This window comes from Falco peregrinus, chromosome 4 (genome assembly GCF_023634155.1).
Source record: "Falco peregrinus isolate bFalPer1 chromosome 4, bFalPer1.pri, whole genome shotgun sequence".
Lineage (NCBI taxonomy): Eukaryota > Metazoa > Chordata > Aves > Falconiformes > Falconidae > Falco > Falco peregrinus.
In genome coordinates, this window is record NC_073724.1 from 52,487,277 (window position 1) to 52,507,182 (window position 19,906).

Consider the following 19,906-nt stretch of genomic DNA (forward strand, 5'->3'; position numbering starts at 1 on the left):
ATGACCGTCTTCCCTCAAGCAACGTCTTCTTGACCAAAGGAAGTTCATACAATGTAGAAAAGAAATACTCATCCCTGTCAACCCCTGATCTTGTTACCACTGAATACAATAGCAAAACTCCTATTAATTTCTAGTGGAGCATGTGCAGTGAATAACTGGAAGTGGTAAACCATAAGTGACATAATCACTCAGGAACCATCTCCGCCTCAAGTGACCTAAATGATAGAAAGAAATACAGTGAGAAACACTAATTCAGAGTTTAGCAAGAAGCCTTTACTTATGCTCCTGTGTTACCTTCCGTTTCCAGCACAAAGTTATGGCAGAGTTTCATGTGCCGCTCCACCACATGGCAAGCTGTAGCACAAACATCAAAACACAGAACTGGAGGTTCAGCCTCTTCAGTTTTGCTCTCTGCTTTGACACCAGTTCACCCCGGCTGTGTTTGCTCTGGGCCTGTGGCCAGCTGCGAGCATGTCCAGCCTTGGTCTGGGGCCGGGATGAGGTGCACAGTCCAGGTGTGCCATCCTGTTCTCTACTCCAGCCTCCTGCATCACTTTCCAGGTGGTCCCTCAGCCCAGACCACCACCCAGTGCCTGGACTGTGGCATAGCTGCCGGCAGTACCATGGAGGAAGGCATCCCCATCCGCCTGCACTTCAGCCAACTCCTCTGTAACCAGTTTTAATATGTTCTTTTCAGGGTTATCATAAATGCTTATGAAGAGCTTTGAAACTCCTGAAGGGAAGAGATTACAGGAGTAAAAAACACAGCATTTTTTGGTTTATTGATGAGAATGCAACTGGGTATCATCAGAAACCACAAACCCCCTGAGTGGGGGAAAAAAAGCCCTGACCTGCTGTGTTTCAGAAGACATTGGCTCTGTGTAAAGGTTGTTCACAGACTTTCTGCACGTCCTATGTGAGGTTTCACCTCTTCCAGCACCCACAGAAGCTACATTTAGACACAAGCCCAGCTTTGTGCATATTGCCATACTGCTCACGGGGGAAGACGAGTAATGACTTTTCCTCCCAAGACAGTGACAATATCACATCTGTGAAGAAGGTGATGGCCATCATCTGAATTTTTGTCCTTACAGGAGAGGACAAGCTTCTTTAGAAATAACTGCAATTAGCCAGGGGTGTCCTCTGGACATAGGTCTGTTCCTATCTGGGAGCAGGAACTACGTGGAAAGGGAATGGGAACAAACACACTGCAGCAAAAAAAAATAAGGTTTTGGGGCCTGCTCAGCCATCTCTAAGGTACTGAAAGATCTTGCATGCAGACTTTATCATAAATTATGACTGCTGCTTATGGTATTTTTCAAACTGTCCATCTCACATAGCACTTGGTCCTCCCATGAGGGCGAAAATTTAGACCGTGACCAACCCCTCCTTTTTGGTGGGTTTCTCAAAGCATAATTTCATTCTTTCCTCTTTAGGCTCCCACTCAATTCTTTTCTCAGACTCCTCCATTCCTATGGGGCCCAGCTCATTTTTATGTCCTCTCTATCCATGTATGTTTAACTTTTCCTGCATGTGAAACATTTACGATTTTGTGCAAGACAGACATTCATTATCTGCTTACAGTATTTTTCAAACAGCCCTTCTCACATTGCACTTGGCCCTCCATGCCATGCCTTTTTTTCTAGACAGCACACTTCTGCTCTGGACTGCTACTTCCATGAAATCAGAAATTAACCAGCTAATTTTTTTTCTTGTATCAGATGTCCCTGAGATTGTAACTAAAATTGGAGAAGGCCTCTTAGAAAAGAATGCGTAACTGTCAAATCATGGCCATTCTATATACTTGGTATTCATATTGGTTTTGACCACATTTGTAATCAACAATCTCGCAGCTGTCTTCCCCTTTTCTACTTCAGGACTAGAAGTTGTAGCAGTCACATAAAGCTGTACCTGCCTCTGCACCTGAATGCAGTTGTACGGCTAGCTTTAAGTAAATGCAAAATTTGATTAACAATAGATTATGCTGCTGGTATTTGAATACTAATAATCTCCAGCACGTGCAAGAAAATAACCCCATCATCTTCAACATCTCATTTCAAAATAGTTACAAAGCAGAGTGTTTTAAATTCCATCTCTCCTTAAACATATGTTAGTGATAGGAATTCACAAGAAATACTCTTGGTTTTCTTCTCTTTTTAGCTACATAATCTTCCTTTACAGTCATTTGCAGTAAATGCAGAGGAATAGGAATAGCAGGGTTTGGTTCTGAGACAGAATGCTGGATCTCAGTATTCCTGACCCAGTAGCTCAGTGGCCTGAATATTTTTTGTGTATTTACCTTCTGAACAAAACGTGGTGCAAAGCCACCTCACACCGAGACTCCATCCCTCAGAGAAACATGCTGGTGGGGAAGGAAGAGAGTAGGGGCACGTATGAGGGAATTCAGGAAGGGAATGCTTATCCTAAACCATGTAAGAAGCAACCTCAGCCTTTCTGGCATGCTAGTTTTAACTCATGAAGTAGAAAGGTACCATATTTCAGAACATGTGATTGTTATATATAAAATACAATTAAGAGATTTTAAACTACATGAATATGTAATGTACATATTTCTTTACAGATGCATTTTTCTCCAGACAGGCCGGTGCCTGCTTTAATTTGGAAGCTATCCATTTTCATACAAAGTTAACCAAGAGTGACAGGAAACCAGACGCCTACGTTATTTATCTTTTCTGAACTTAAAAAAAAAAAAAAAGCAGCCTTCTGTTAATTACTTTTCTAGGAAGCTATTTTGTGATACCACAGGGATAGATCTTCCATATTCAGAAGTGCTACGGAAATGACAACTTTATGACATGCAGGGTGAATAAAGTATGTTACATGCAGATATTTAAGGGTATATTTGTCTTCATTTACTGTAAGTGAATATGTGACCAACAATAAAGAATTTAACTGCTTCTGGCCTGGCTGGTTGCATTTACAACAATTACTGGAGGTCTGACCTCTTTAACCTTCTACATCAAGTGGCACATATACATTATTTATTTAGCTGGAATTAACAGTGATCTGTGAAGCTTGCTGTATTTTCCTTTGGTTCTCTTGCTCATCAGTCATAACTGACCCCCATGAGTATGTTCAGTGGTGACAGTTCCATGTCACTCTGATTTATGAAAGATCAGGGCAACTACAGAACAAAGCAGTAAAATATTTTTCATGGCTATTTAAAATTTATTTTTTACAAAAATCCTAAACCACCTTTACACCCTACATGATCCCCTGTAGATTGCTGTGTAAACAAAGAGTAGACAGAAATGCTGTACCCATGCTATAATTACTGGAAAGGAGAATGTGAGTGGGCATTAATAACTGCTCTGCAGGAGCAACAAGGGCTTGGACTCCACACCTGACTGCACGCTGATACAGCACTCCAGTGTTGTGCCATGGAAGGTCTGAGAAGCAGAGTGCATCTAAGTATTTCACTGGTAATCTGAAATCCACAGCAAGCCCACCCTCAGTCTCTGTCTGGACCCTAACGCTTTCTAAGCACTCCTTTGTTTAAGGAACAGATGGGGAGGAGATGCTCAGCCAAAACCTGGCGCTGAGGACAGCTTCTGGTGGCTGCAGGAGCCACAGCTAGAAAAGGACCGCTTTCTCCAACTGCTGAATATCCTTACAGGCCTGGGAGCAATTCATGTTAATGGGGCCAAAGGTGGAAAAGTGATAGCCATGCCATGTATCTTCTGAGGCGCATTTCACAAGGAGGTCTATTAGACTACTTCGTTTCTGGTAGGGAGGATTTTTATTACAGGCAGTTACCATCATCATAAGCACTACAATGGATTAAAAAAATCAGACAAAATGTGCAATTAAAAACTGGTTTTTGTAGTTCTAGAAATCTTATTTCCTTCATCAATAACTTTAGTGCTTACCAAAAGGAACTAAGGAAGCAATTATACAGGGTTGTGGACATTTTTATGCATGCACTTTTGTATCAGCTCCAGAGCTGATTCATAAACCAAACCACCCACTTCTCGGTGGGGGGCAGGAGGAATATACTTTACTCACAATGAACCATATTCCTCCATCCATTTTGCTTTCCTTTTCCCAAAAGTGGTTACTTTTCCAACTTCTGAACAGATGGAAAGACCAGTTTTATCAAAGGGAAGATCTGACTTACGAGAGACCCCAATGAACTGCTCAAAATAATTTTTCAATAATTAGAAAAAAACAACGTCAGGGAAAACTTGCAAAAAGGCAGGTGCATGCATTATGGAATCCCCTTGACAATCATAAGTTTACATCCAGTTTCAAGAGATTTTTCTGTGATGATAGTCGTGCTACCGGTGAAAAACAATGAGGAATAACAAGTGATTCATAGTAAGAAAAAAAGAATAGCATGTACCATATGGTAATCAGTCCATACAGAAGACTTGAGGCTCTATGCAAATAAATCCTTTCTTTTCAAAAACCTGTAGATAAGTTTAGCTAGTGCTTTCCACACCTCCCCCCGCTAAAAAAAAAAAAAAAAAAAAAAAAAAAAAAGGTTGGTTATTTAATTCAAAAGGGAAAATAAACTTATTTCACTGAGGGTAGAAACAGTAAAGCTACCAAGATCTAAAAGTCAAGTAAAGGTGTCTAAACAGTGTTTTCCTTTACAGGAGCTGCCACGCAAGAATAACCGGAGACATTAGGCCCACTGTGTTCAATGGAACTGCCTGCACACGCAGTCGCTGTGTGCCTTGATGACTGCAGGACACAAGAAAGGCAGAAGCCAGTGTCACAATTTGAAAACTATACCAAAAATCCATCTTTGCACATTGTGGCCTCCGCTGTGTTTGTTAAGAATGTTTCAAACACCACTCTGTCTGTTTAACACCTCCTTCTTTGCAGTCCTAGTCTGCTGAACTCTCCTACATAAAAAGAGACAGTACGTGCAGCCCTCCCACAGACACACGCAAAGGTCCTGAATAACCCATGACTAGCAGGGATCTTCGCACCACACTGCTCTTGTTGTCCAGTTCTTCCTGTTCAATGTGGGAAAACATGCTTTATTTGTGGGGAAGGTCAGTGGTACCATTACAGGGATGAATGGAACTGTGTCATCTTGTAAATGCAGCTTGCTAACTTGTTCCCATGAACATCTGGGAAAGAGAATATCTACAACTGGCTCATACTTACAGTACTTACAGTACTCAAGTGCTGTCATTGCTAACTGGCTTCTCAAGCACTGCAGTTCTTCAATAAAGTTGATAAATGGTAGAGGAGTATAAACACACTTAATTGTGTGCTTATGTCTCCAGCCTCTTTGGGCACATCCTAGAACAGTGTCGGACAGTCTCAACCTTTTTGATAATGGATTCGATCTCTCCCTCCCTTTTTATCTAATAGCATCTTTAACTGCTCTTCTGTTCTCATTTCTGCCTTTCTAGGACAAAAATGAACACCCCAGGAAACAGAGAAGAAAAACCTGTATTCAACTGTTAGTCCTGCAACAGTTCAACAGACTCCGTCACAGCAAGGGGAAGGTGGCATCATGCTGCTGAGGAAAAGCACTTACATCTCCTCTAAACCGTTTTCCTTCTTCATGAGATGCTGTCTCCTCTCCACTCTCCTGTTGTCAAATGAGATGTAGCTCCACTTCTTTTTTCAGACCTGAACTTCCACCTTCAATTTTAAACTGGAGTGGAACTATTTATTACACATTCCATGCACCAAAGCTCTCCTTAAAAGAGTCTGGTTTTGAACAAATTACTGACATTAAGTCCACATTTGGGAGGGTTTTTTCAGAGGGAAGGAAGAAGGGGAGGAAAGAGTTGTGCGGGTTTTTTGCTTTCCATTAATATGTGGGGATAGAACTGATAGGCGAAAAAAAGATTGCAGATTTAAAGAACACTTTTAGCGCGTGTGCCAGATGCTGATAGCTATATATAGCCACTTGAATGAGAATGACTGCAGAAAGTGTCTTATCCAGGCAAACAGGAATTTGCCTGAGTAAGATCGGAGCAGGGGGGGGAAAACGTCTTCAACATTTAATCTATTGTGCATTACTTCTGCTGCAGAAGAAGTTGTGTAAGTACTCCGTGAAGTGGAATAAGAACATGTCCTCACGATGACCTTATCTACATTTCACATAAATGTGCTCCCAAATCTAACAGAATGAAATCTCTCCTTTTTACCCTTAGACTTCTAGTCATTCTTGAATACAACTGCTATTTCCTTGCTCCATAACCCTTAAAGAAGTAAGCAAAGGACAATAGATAAAGGCTTCTTCAATGTAATAAAAAAGCAGCATGCAGCCTATAAGATCAAAATCAAAAACAGAACTGAGATATAAAGAACATGATTTGCCATCTTAGGTTTTTCTCATTGTCTCACTCAACAAAACTTTAGAAAAGAGAGGCATTTGATTTTCCTGCCTCTTTTCCTCTATACCCTAGTATCAAATTTCTTTTTCCTTCTGTCCAATACAGTGGATTTTTACTTACACTAATATAATTTCTAAGTAGTTCAAAATGTGAAATAGCAATACTTGAGATGACGAGCTATCATTTCTACAGAGCAGTATGATAATCTTGGAAAGACCAGAAGGTTGGGTATGGATTCTAATTAATACTGATGAACCTGGCTCCTACAGATTAAATTCCCAAATGAGTAACTGCTACCTTTCCATACACAGGTCTATCCAAGTTATTCTCATTAAAACAATTAAAAAAAAATATAAGCTTCAGTCTGTGTCAAGATATTGAAGGCTTTCCAAAACTGATTAAAAATATTAAATGAGGTATTGAACTACATTAAAAATCAACCTTTTTCATGTATTGAAAAGTAATGGTCTATAATTTCTATTCAAGTGATTTTATTTCCAGTGAATAATAATAGTACTGCAGCCAACTTTGTGCCCTGTTTCTCTGAAAACCTCAAGGGATGTACAGAAGAGGATTTTGCATCCTGCTGAAGACACACACACTTTGCTTGAAATTGCTTCTTATTCCTCAGTTCTTATAGGGAGGCTTAACTTTGTTTCATTTTGTGTTTATTTTTCCACTGATGGTTCCTTCAAACTGGTAAACACAAATGAAAGTGCATAGTTATTAGATATACTGATAGATTGTGGGAAGTACTATAAGCTAAATGCAAGTGCATGGGAACAGAGGACTTGAATGCATTAGTAAGTGGACTTGCAAATCAGGAGATTTATAACAATATATTCTTGTTTCCTGGTTTTCTCTGGGGAACTTTAAGTTGCCTATAGTCATGTGATGTTCAAAATAAAACTGAAACGTCACACAGAAATGCTTATCATTTCGTTTGCCCCAGCTCTGCAGGAGCTGGGGAAATGGTCATTTCTCACCATCCACTTCTCTGCTTGGCCAGGCTAGGCAGCCTCTTCCCTGCCTCCTGCCCTTCAGTTTTCCTTCCTTTGAGTCTCATGTTTTAGCTCACACCTACAACCTGCACTCACATCTTGCTTCCCCTGTTAGCATCTTTTTCCTTCACAGCCTCCTGCTGTTCAGTCAAGCAGCTGTAGAACTTGCCTAGGCCAAACTGGAAAGTATAGGCTTTGGATGATGGTATTGCTATGAACACATTTTAAGAGCTGAAAGTAGAAAAAAAACGTGCAATGACAAAATTAAGCCTGCAGGCAGAAAGCAAAGGCCATAAAAGTGGTCCAGAGGGTGGTGAACAGTGGCACAAAGTCCTGCTGGAGGCCTGCTGTTTTGATCAAACAGCACAGGAGACTTCAGATTATGCAAAACAGCCAGTAATTTCACTGTGAATTTACAACAGTGGTGTACCCCCACAGCCAATACTGGGGCCAAAACTGTTTAATGTCTTCATTAATGACCTGGATGATGAGCAGAGTGCATCCTCAGCAGGTCTGGAGATGATACAAAACTGGGAAGAGTGGCTGATACCCCAGAGGGTCGCGCCAACATCCAGAGGGACCTCAACAGGCTGGAGAAATGGGGCAACAGGAACCACAAGAAGTTCAACAAGGGGAAATGTACACTCCTGAATAGGGGATGGAATAAGCCTAGCACTAGTACAGGCTGGGGATGACTGGCTGGGCATGAGCTCTTCAGGGAAGGACCTGGGGGTCCTGGTGGACAACAAGCTGAGCATGAGTCAGCAACCCCTCACGGTGCTTCCTACAGCAACCCCCAGAGCACACTAACTGCCCTACCTAGCCTATCTCAGCCACACATCTTTTATCTTAGCAGACATAAAGCTCCATTCCACCACCTGCACTCCAGATACCCTATCCCCAAGCTCTCTGCCCCTCTCCTGTTTCCCATACTCTCCTGGCTGCTCTTAGGCAACTTTCTGCCAGTCTCATTTCTGTTTCCATATAGCTCCCCACACACTGTTGTAGCCTACTTGTCAGCCTGTTTTCCCTCACGACCATCCTACATGGCATCTCTACTTCTCCCATGGCCACTAGGGAATAAAAGGTCTTTCCTGGCCATCACCTTTACAGCCCCCCCCGAACAATAGACATCTAATTTTGCCTGCAGATGGTCACAGGACCATGACAGCTTTTGTGCTGAGAGCAGCTTAGAACTTCTGTCCTTAATAGGGGACAGTGAACATTTGATACAAAGGATAAGTTTTGTGAGTTTGAAAGTAGAAATTTAAAAAAGCATGGAAATTCTTACAAAACTGTACTAGAAGATGTATGATACAAATAAAAAGAATGGAAAAGCATTTTGAAATAAAAAGAAGTATGAAAATCAAAGGGAGAATGGATTGGGCAACACTGACTGAAAAAACTTTCAGTCTTGGTCAATATTTCTCCCTGTAGCAATACCAGTGGGTAACCAATTTCATCTTGTGCCACTTGGGCTGGAAAATGTTAGAACAAAGGAAATGTCAGGATAAAAGAAAAAATGCTGGGTACTTTTATCACCAGGACTCTCAGCCCTCCAACATGAGATCTAAACACTGTCTTTCGTTAGCTGCAGTTTCAAACCCCAACACCTATAGTACCTACTATTTTTATTCTAACTTGTCCATCATTTTTTATAATCACTTGGTTCTTTTTTAATCTACCAGATAATGTTTTTTGCCACTGTCCTTCTACTTCAGTTATATGTTTATATTGTGTTATCAAATACTGTTTCATTAATTCTGCATCCCATAAAATCTGTAAGAAGATGGCGAGGACTTTAGTAGCTACCCTGCAGTCTACTCTTCCCTACTGTAGCTTATGTCACTATCAGTATCTAAGCAAGTTAAAGCAATCTCAAATACGTCCAAATGTCTAGAAACTGTAGTATAAATTTACCCTTACACATTGGTGTGGATTACATATAACAAAATGAAAGCTTTCTTTCCTGAGGTAAGCAAATTTGGAATGCAAATGGTAAATCCTGAATTTCAGACAAACAAATGATTGCCTATCAAAACTCCTTTCCAAACTAGTCCTTAGAGTATTGCATACATCTGAAGGGGGAAAATTTGAAAGATCCAGACAATTGCTACAGGCATCTTCAGTTCTAACAATACTTCCCACTTGCAGACAGAAGCACAAGTCTGAAAGAGGTAATAACAGCTAAATGGATATTAGTATCTGCCACTACCTGATCTATCTGCACAATTACAGCAGTTTGTGAATGCTAAATTTGCGTATCGAATCTGGCTTACGAGCCTAAAACAACCCCTTTTCAGGAACAACATATCACCTACATGTTGTTTGGAACTGATGGAACTTTCACTTAGAGAAAAACCACGTGGGTATAATGCCTAAAAAAGCTGAGAGAAGTAATTGCTTCCAGAGAGATTTCTTTCCCAAAGTGAACCAAAGAGGGAATACAACAGTCAACTCCATTTCTGAAAAACAGGCATTAAGAGGCCAGAGAACTCCACCAAAAATTAGATTTTTCTTCTCCTTTAACAAAGCCAGAAACAAAAATGTTAAGACTAAAAACATCTCAAGACACATTACAGCTGTCAAATAAGAATAAACAATCATTGTCTCTGCTCTGAGAAAGTCACAGTGATTCAGCCAAATAGTTTAGTCCTATAAATACTATAAATTGTTTAAGTGGGAGCTCTACCAATTTGCACAAAAGGATGATGTGACCATCTTTGTATTGGCATACAGGCCTCTGAGTACACCCCAGAAAAAAAAAAAAAATCACCCTTTATTTTTGCCAAAACCAACCATTTACTCTCCATCCAAAAAGATCAAACAGAGAATCACAGACTCTGTAAGTGATAAAGCAAGGTGTCCTACTGGCATAAATGGAATGTGAAATAAATGAACATAAAATAAGTCCATGCAGAAATCTTTCAAATATACTGCTGATAAGAGAAATGTTGTCTAGAAGCTTTTCAGACATGTTCTCATACTTGTAGCAAGGCTGGGTTTCTACAGAGGGTGATTCTTTAGGAAGCAAACCTCAAATTTTCTCAGAAACTGGTTTGAAACAGAAACAGACACTATGAACTAAAAGGAGAGTCTCATTGCTGTATTCTCATCTATTCCACAGATCTCATATTGTTTAAGTAATTTACTTAGACTGTGAAACTACTTCGACATCATTGAGGATGGCAGAACTACCTCTGATCACAAGCACTTCATTTAATCATTGCCAAAGACAAAGAAGTCAATGAAATATGAACAGTTAGAAGTAATACACCTGCCTAGGAAAAGAAAAAAACCCAAACCACCAGACTTTCTATGTGGACACTCAGGGAAAAAAGTCCATGACTTAATATACACTACTAGAAAACGTGCCATTGTAAGAACCGTTACCATTGGGAAGACAGTGAGTATTTCACCATTGGGATATCTCTACATTACTGCGAGGCTGCTGTTTATAATATACCATGTCAATATTTAAAAAAAAAAAAAAATCAACATGCAAACTAATATGTTAAAAATGTGTGAAGAGACAGGTGCAGTTTGCAGTCCTAAAGCAACATCCATCCATCCATCCATCTAAGGGCGCATGTCATAAAAAGCATAAAACCACTTACCTCTTCTTGCTTAGGAATGCTGAACTTGGCTATCTTTGACTTGGTCCTGGACGAATCAGGCTTATTAGAAGGCACTCCCCTATATGACTTGGTTGTCTCTGCCGGTAGCTTCAGCTTTGGAGACTCATCAGGAGCCTGGTCTTGACCGTCCATTGGCCTTACATAAGCTGTTGGTTTCTGCTGAACCAGGCTGGGCTTCGAAGCAAGCGAGGGTGGGAAGTTTTGAACGCAGTGCCCGCCACCATGCTTTGCCGGCCTCTCTTGTGCTTGAGCTCCTCCTTCCGAGCTACAGTTGAGCTTTGCTGGCTGCTGCACTCTGTTGACATTGTCTCCTAGTGTGGCTCTCAGCGAGCTTTGCTGGGCAGTATTGGAGGAGGAAGAGGTGGGACTCGATGCATAGCGTTTTAGTTTCTCCAGACTGGATTTCTGGTTCACCAGTTTGAAGTCACCCTTGTGTGACTCCAGCGACCGGTGCCCATGCTTGCTTGCTCTCTGCTGGCCATCTGAAGTGGCATTGTGCCCCGCCTTCTGCCAACCCATCGTGGTGCTTTTGCTCTGCTGGGCAGATAGGGCTGCTGGTGTGGAAGAAGTAGTGCTTGAAATGGGAGGAGGAGGCGGTGGTCTGGAGTCTGCAATAAGATGTTCATCGGGCTTGGGGAGAGACGTCTGAGGAACCCCAGGTTTTGGAACCCCAACAAGGTGACTCTGGTTTGATCGGTCAGTTAACAAGTCTTTCATTTCATCATAGTTGCCCAGGGTGTTCTGGATGCGATTCGAGAGCTCATCCCCCTTATTAGTCTGCAAAACAAAAATTGAATGTCCTGCAAAGTCAACCTAAGGAAACTAAAATTCCCTGCATGCTTCTGCTGAAATCCTTACTGAAGTAGCACATATAGCAGCAGTGTTGAGGGATGAAATCGAAAATCTTTATTGTCTCTGAAGACACTTGTCAACATCTTAAATCTACCCTGAACTGGAAAAGCTATAAAGGGCCTTAGAGTATATAAAAAAAGAAATCTATCACTGATATCATGCTGTAGTTAAAGTATATTACCTGGAAACTAGAAAATTTATTATTGCAACTACACAGAATGGTTTGGATTAAATCTGACCATGATAAAACTTTTCCTATACCCACTGCAAGCTCTTCTTCAGCCATGAATGAAAACACTGCATTCCCAATTTCCTTCTCTCCTGCCTAAGCTTTCACATGGCATCTGGGAAGCCACACAACATCCAGGGTAAACACTGGACGAACTCGCCAGTCTAAGGCAACCAAACAGTGAGGTGACTGGAAAACATCTAGTGGGACAATGGGAAAACTACAGATGATAATGTCCCTTCTTTGAAAATACTGACAGGATGCTCACTTTCTTTTTTTTTTTTTTTTAAAAAAAAAAAAAAAAGGTGAACAGAACCCCCCAAATTGTTCACATTGCTCAGTGCTTGCTGTGTGGAGTAGGGGGAGAACAGCCACCCTCCCTCCCCTTTAAGATTAATCATTGTCTTTAAAAATCATCCATTTTCTTCCTGACTGAAAAGGCAGAAGCTCCACAAAGAAATAAACAAGCAAATAAAATGTACTGGAAAATATTGAAAACTCTTGCTTTAAAAAGCCACTGTAAGCAAAAGGGTGTATAATTAGCATTTATGCATCAGAGGTTTTTTCTGAACCCTGCCAAGATTCAGGCATGTGATGTCCTTTGCTTTACATTTTCAGAGGAAGACAGTAATGAGCCAAGGTGTTCTCCTTTCTCACTTCCAGCATGGGGTCTGGGTGGGAAAGCTCCCATTGGCTTCAGAAGGCAAAGCTTTCCTCTCAAGACTCTCTGTTTCAGAGGAAAACAGAAAGAAGGAGAAAGAAGGGAGTAAAGGGGGTGGGGAAGACCCTCTTAAAGTTACATAAAAATTATGAAAGATGTAGCAGCAACTTCAGTTACTCTGGAAAATTGGGGGTATTTTTGTTTTTAAGCCTTCAAATAAAATTGAGTCACTCTAACAAAAATGTAAGGGAAACTCCCCCAGTTCAGAATCTTTTTTTAGGGTTTCCTATTAAAAAACCTGAATCCAAGCAAAAATGCTCTGTAAATGAGTGCAGTGATTGCTACATGCAAACTTTCAGTGGAAGCATTCCCAAGTCAGACAGTAGAAGCAGTCCTGTCTTGCTTGAAACTCATCCCTTCAAATTTCAAGGACGCTACCTTGTAACTACATAAAATACATTACAGCTAGCTTTCCAATATGCATTTGTTACAATGCTAACAGGGCTGGATATATCAATAACATATAATGAAGGGAACTGGGAAGGGAAAATCTCAAAAGTGTTGCATCCAAAACATTGCTTTGCAAACTTGGAATAATACGGCTCTGGCACTACAGCCTGATCTCTCTGCGTATGCAGCTGTTGTTGTCACAAGGACAATAACCTGCTATGAAAAGAAATATGAAGCATTAAGTCATATTTAATTAAGTGGCTTAAAAAAGGGGTGTTCCTTTACTTCACAGGAATCACACTGATGTCCTAAAGAACAGGAAACTATTTATGAGGCTTCAAAAGTAGGAAGCATCACATACATCTGAATAGAAAAAACTTTGGAGATATACTCATGTATCTCCTGGGGTCAGTTAAATGGCTTCTGCACTTGGGCATCTCCTTGACCAGCAGAATTATTTTCCAGAAGGCATAGAAATTTTTCCTTTTACCCAGTGGATCTCATCTATGCTTCCAGTGGATCCTTCACTTCATGTAGATACCTTGCAGAGATACATTTTTCCAGCTTCCCTCTATGGTGGGAGATCTGCCTTTGGGCTTGCACCCAGTCTGATTCAGCCAGCCTGTATGTGAGGTTTCGTTCCCTGCCAGAAGCACAGTGACAAGGACCACCAAATGGAACAGGGCCCCTGACACCCACAAGTCCTCTCCGGCACAGAGAGCTTGTGGAGCAGCTCTCCACCTGGCTGCCTCTAGGTCCATGAACGTAAGAGAATTTACGTGCAAGTTATGTCCCTAGGAAGTCCAATCTAGAAGGTCCATTCTTTCTGATGGCTGCTATTTGGATGAGAAGGAAATAAAAGCCTAATTGCAGATTATCTGTAGACTATCACTAGTCCAGAAAAGTCAGCAGACTGTCTTCTGTATGGATGTGATGTGAAGGTCTCACAGAGACACTTCATACTGAGACAGCCCAGATAAACACCAGAATAATTGCAGCAAACCGATCTAATGCTGGTACCATGGCACATGCAGACAACTGGTTGGTGTTGTTTATTCTTTCTGGATACACTGGGGACAACCTGAGGTAAGAAGATTTTGTCTTGAGCTGATCTCATCCAGGAGAGTTCACATACATCCTCTTGGGAACAAGATGGGATCTAAGGTAACTTGTTATGAGCTTTAGATGTAAGAGTTTGCCCTATTATTTTCTTGGAAATATTGTTGGCCTTATTTAACCATTCACAAGGGGAAAACATGATCACAAAATAAGTAGGAAAAGCATCCTGTGCAAAAGTTTCTAACTTGCAGTGCTGTGATATTCTTCTGCAACGAAAGATGAATCCATGCATTTGAAGACCAAGATCCAACACTTCTAAAAATAAATCTGATGGTCGCATGGAAGGCCACCAGAATTTTTTTCTTCATTAAAAATACTGATATGGTTAATGAGGCAAGGTATTCTGTTCAGGAAATATCCAGAATGAATTTCCTACTTTTTCACGCCCTGTAAAAGACATTTTAAGTAAAAGACACTGGATTTCCTGTAATCCTTCATAAAGGGTTGCTATGGATACTTTGAACAGGATAAGGGGCAACCTGAAGAGTCAGGATTTTTCAGAAAATCTGATGTTACAGGAGTAGTGATACATGTCAAGGTGAGAGAGGACATAAGATTTAAGAGATTTCCAGCCTGCCTTTGATTTTCAGATATGGCCTTCTGAATGGCAAATCCTTTGGCTTTAGCTCATGTTTCTCAAGCTGTGCCGAGGAATACTGAATTTAATCAGAGTTGCTGTTAACGTCTGCTGTAACTTCACTCTCCTCTGGAAGCATCTGAAACTTGAATATGATCTTCAAAGGCAGTAGGAGTAGGTTTCAGTTCTGCATCCACAGAAAGGTTTCCTTTTTTGCAGTTAGCCTCTCTCCACGATAAGATCAAAATGCTCAAGTCACAGCTCTGCACCCTTGCACCCCCACACTGAAGGTTCACAAATGTTTGGATGAGTTCAGACAGCCCAATAGCCCATTGCTTGTGCAGACATGACATTCAGAGTATGCCACTGCTGAAGTTTTGATGTCCAGTACTGTTAGAATGACTGGTCATCCCTAGCAGTTGTGACTGTCACACCAACAGAGCTGTGAGCCAGTTATACTGCTGTCCTGGGCTTTGCCTCCCTCCATGTCTCCTTGACAAAGCCAGCTGTAGGATGTATTTCTACAGCACCTTCTTTACATGCTTGTCTAAAATACAGACATGGTGTTCAAAGAGAAGGAGCATGGATGGAGTCATTATTCTGATCTCCCCATAGGATACCCACTCATTACCCTCCCTGCTTCTAAAGACAGCAATGATTTTCCTCCTATTAAAGTTGATGATGTTATACTGTGGTTGCGTAGGGGTGCCTTCATACATCGTAACTCAAAAACTACTGCTGCATCCATGGTACATGAAGCCTATGCCATGACACTCAGCACACTGGCACACAGGCAATAATCAAAGCGCACAAAATATTCCACCTATACCACTTTGATAAGTGATTTAAGCTTAAGTATTACCAACTTTAGGTCCCCCAGAAAAAATGGTATCGGGCACCCAGAAAAAGGACAGGCCCTTTTTGTGAGAGGTCTAGTTGATGGGGCCTACCAAACGGAAAATTACGAAGTTCCCATTGCAGCAGAGCCCTCACAAAATGCCAAGACACAGCTGACAAGCTTTTCAGGCTTTTTTCCATGGATTAGCTCTTGACTGCTTTCACAGCAGACTTTTTCAAGTGGAGCCTTGAGGAGTTCAAGACATTTGCCATGGTTTCTAAATGCCTTTGTAATGAATCTGAAATTTGGGCAGCTGGAGGTCAGCTTCAAGCCAGACAGAGCTGTCCTCCATCAAAGGACATGGTTTGAAAGTGGTGGATCTTTCTTTTTTATTAGAAACAAACAACAATCTGGAAGAACAGCAAGCAAAAAACTGAGCCTGGAGCATGGGCAGAAACACAGAAGCACAGAAGTCATGTGCAGAAGCCAAGTGTCAGGTCTCAAACAGGACACTTGGAAAGAGGCACTAAAGCACCCAACACATCAAGGACAAGTGGTGCTGCGTAGAGGGAAAGGTTTCACAACATGGTGGTGGTAACAGTAACTTGGACGTTACTGGAAGGGCATAGTAGAAAATACATGATGATGCTTTGATGCACACAGGCAAAGTCACTGGGTTAGCTGGGGGAGAGGAGCAACCCCTGTGGGATACCACACTCTGGTCCTGTTCACAAGGGCTTGGTTTGCAGACTGCAGCAAAGTGCAGAAGATCCTGCTTGACACTTCTAACAGGGAGTGGGGAGACAGTTGTGCCTCATTACAGTACTGTTACCAAGAGGAATAAAACGGGGAGCTGAGACTCGTACGTTACTCCTGCCTTTGGTGAGGGTATGTCTAGCAGACAAGTTTTGTTGGCAATGCTTATAGAAAAAAACCCCACCAATCCCACCAAGATATTTCCCCGCATTAACCTTGGTCAGAGCATAATGTTTACTGCATTGCTTGACCTTCCCACACAGTTTTAACACAATTGTTTTCTTCTAACTGTGGCAAAAACAGGGCACTGTCACCTTCACCTCCTAGTTTTAATTCCATCTCAGATATTAAGATATTTCTAGCTTATTTCATTCTTGTGTGCTGCTGAACATTATAAGAAGTTTGTATATACATATATATATATACACACACCCATATATATATATGTATATATATACACATACAAAATCTGATTACATATATAAAATCTGATTCTCAACGAACCATAAAAGTTCTCTGTGGATTTTGTGAGGCTAGCACTTGTGGAAGGGTCCTGAAACTGGACAATGCCTTCTACAGGCTGCATTGTTGTACTGTGGAATAAATAAATAAATAAACAAAGAACCACCCATCTGGGAAGCATCTACCTTGTACGGTTCACTGAAGAGGGAGTAACTCATGTTAAACGCGCCATCCTCCTGCTGGGTCTCCTGATTTCTTCTTTCCCATTCTTTCCTTCGCAGCACGTTTCTATCTGGCTCATAGACACTGCAGCAAAAAAGAGGAATAGCTTTTTAAGAGTTAAAAATTAGCAGGCAACATATAAACCAGCATGAATTTAAAAGTGAAGAACTCCGGTTTGCAGACAGATGGCAAAAATAAGCAAGAACATGAATCAGATGAATGCCAGTCCAAGCAGGCTGGGGAGACTCAGGTCTCTGGGAACACTAGTGCTTTCTTCACACAGAGAATAGATAATTAAATTCTTACAGAAGAATAAAAAAGAAATCACAGTGCAGGATCTAGTCTGTGCAGAAGTTATCTGCTTGAAATGTGACAAAGGCAATATATAAGTAACTTTGACAAAGACTGAAGGTACTCTTAAGGCAGATGGTAATTACAGCTATGAGTAAATAGAAATTATGAACATATTTCCACTTATGACATATCCTCTGAGTGTTGTATGAGAATGCTCCTTTTTTCACATGGATGTGTTTCTGTAGTGATTCTTTCATTAACTAGCTCCCTAAAGAGCTGTTAAAACTACATGCTGTAGTGGTTTCCACAGTTAGGCTGCTTCTTCTGATCTCTGTTAATCAGCCAAGTCGTGAAACTACTACAGAAACAATTCCTCTTTCTGATGGATTTGACACTATCACAACTTCAGAGCATGAATAAATGAATACTGGCATGATAGTGTGTGTATGGCTGGTAGTATGTAGTTGGAGAGAGAATAAAATCACTGCATTACACAACAGTATTAATTTTTAGAAATGAACTAGTTTGGCTCCAATAAGAGACATTCAGAAAAAAAATTAACTTCTTCCCTGTCCCCCAAATTCTAGCTTAATGCATGGTGACATCAACCAGAGAATCCTTTCCCTGAATTTCCACAGAACGACACAGGTTTGTACGTTTCAGTCTGTCACGCTTTATTCTCCTCACAAAGGAAACCAACGTGCTAATAAGGTTTACGTGTTATTTCAGGACAATGTGATGAGTATGCTGATTGCCTATTTTGCTTAGCTCAGCTAATGCCTTTCTTCTGGCATTGTAAATCTGTAAAGCAGAAATATATATTAAAGTCATGTAAGTGCACCATGTGTTAATAAGCAAAAGGTTGTCTTGCTAACCAGCTTCCCAGTTAGCAAAACATATGTTGCATTGGCTACCCACGTGATGTTACCTAGTATGCCTCAGGCAAGGCAGTCAAAAGGCCAACAGCTATCTGATTCTAATTCAAGACTTGAGAGAGCTGAAAATACATAGGATATGTTAGACGCTATCAGTATTTAAAAACAATGCCTTAGCAGTCATCAAATGAACACAAAATTTTAGGTTTACTTGTAAATCCTGCTAACTCACACTGGACCGCACGGTACCCTTCCGATGGGTCTGAGGGCATCTGAGGGCAGATGCCAAACGCTGAGCAGTGCTCCCAGACACGGGGGTTATTGTGAAACACGGGGTTTCAGCACAGCGGGTTGGAGGCAGCTTCCAAGCACCAGTTTGTTTATTCCACTTACAGGTGCCTGAGGTTTTTTGGATTTATCCCATACTTGTCACGAGCAAGACACATTATTCACACCAACACTCTCTCTTTAGAAAGAAGTATAATGAAGAGGCACTTGTAAGGATGGAGTTTGGGGCATGGAAAATGCCTTCCTCTGGGAAGAAGGGGATAGTAAAGGCCTCCCCATGGGGTCCCTGTGAGCAGAGATCATCTGCTGCACACAGTGCTGAGACCAGAGGCAGAGCAGTTGTCATTTACAGCTACGTGAGCAATGGTCCTCAGTTACTGACTGCACCATGGTGTCTGAGCATACTTCCATCAGTTAAGTCAGGATAAAAGACTTTCTAACAACCTCTGTGCCTAAAGCAGACTTTCTGCCACACTGAATAGCTGTTATTAGGTTGGGGTTTTCTGGATTGCAAGGATCAGGTTATAACTTCATCCTCAGCCACATCTCCCCATCCAGAGCCTCTTGAATCTTTGAGACACTTTGCATTTGGACTCTAGCCTGCAGTCAAATAGAGGTGGGCAGCTCCCCTGAGATTAATTATAATACTGATCTTTACCTGGTTTCTAGGAAGTAAGCAAATGCAACATTCTTCACTAGGCCTCACACAAATTTAAAAATGCACTGGTGTGATATTCCTAAAGTGGAAGGACATTTTTATCCCTTTATTTGATGGAGACATATTTGATGAAGACACACCAGTTGTCAGACCTCTGAACTCCCTTCCTGAATGAGAAGTTCACTGTTGGAAATGCAATCCACAACCTGCAATAATTCAGAATGATTATGCAAATGGAGAAACCATGTGACAATGCCTAATATGCCATCTATAAGCAGGAAGTTAAGAAGAGCTACAAGTTGAGAGTTGTATTCCTTTAGTAATACCAGATGGCAGAATTTCTAGCATTTGTGGGGCTGCTCCTTATTTGCATAAATATTGCAACAATCACATTTCCTTGAACATATCTCACCAAATGTATTTATTTGTTTTGGTTCAAGGAGAATACTGCCAACTATTATAACTGTCTTTATTGCAAACACATCAGTTAATGGAAAATTATTCTTACTAATAGTTTTCTTCCTTCTTTTTTTTTTTCCTGTAATTTGTAATTTAAAACTATGCCAAATGTAGATGTACCTTTTTAATCATCTACACTGTGTGTCTTTTCCATAGCCATGAAGTCAGGAAGAACAAGTTCATGCGAATCTCAAGATTTTT

General features: G+C 41.0%; 1 protein-coding gene across 1 annotated transcript; it reads right to left on the reverse strand.

Annotated features, from left to right (window-relative positions):
- Positions 1-569: 569 nt before the first annotated feature.
- LOC129784305 (AF4/FMR2 family member 3-like) lies at positions 570-18,746 on the reverse strand. The gene is made up of 5 exons (XM_055802006.1): positions 18,694-18,746; positions 17,095-17,215; positions 10,945-11,742; positions 7,758-7,917; positions 570-733 (listed from the first exon to the last, which is right to left on the reverse strand). Exons 1-5 carry the CDS (start codon positions 18,744-18,746, stop codon positions 570-572), a joined length of 1,296 nt encoding a protein of 431 aa, XP_055657981.1.
- Positions 18,747-19,906: the final 1,160 nt, after the last annotated feature.

What these genes read in the sequence shown, in the direction of transcription:
- LOC129784305 (XM_055802006.1), bottom strand. Translation starts at nt 18,746, where the DNA reads ATGTGTCTTGCTCGTGACAAGTATGGGATAAATCCAAAAAACCTCAGG. An exon ending in GCATTCCTAAGCAAGAAGAG is followed by an intron (nt 7,918 to 10,944) that starts GTAAGTGGTTTT and finishes CCATTTCTCCAG; the next exon opens with CCTGTTGAGGTCCCTCTGGA. An exon ending in CCCCAGTATTGGCTGTGGGG is followed by an intron (nt 734 to 7,757) that starts GTACACCACTGT and finishes TCTTCCCTTCAG; the next exon opens with GAGTTTCAAAGCTCTTCATA.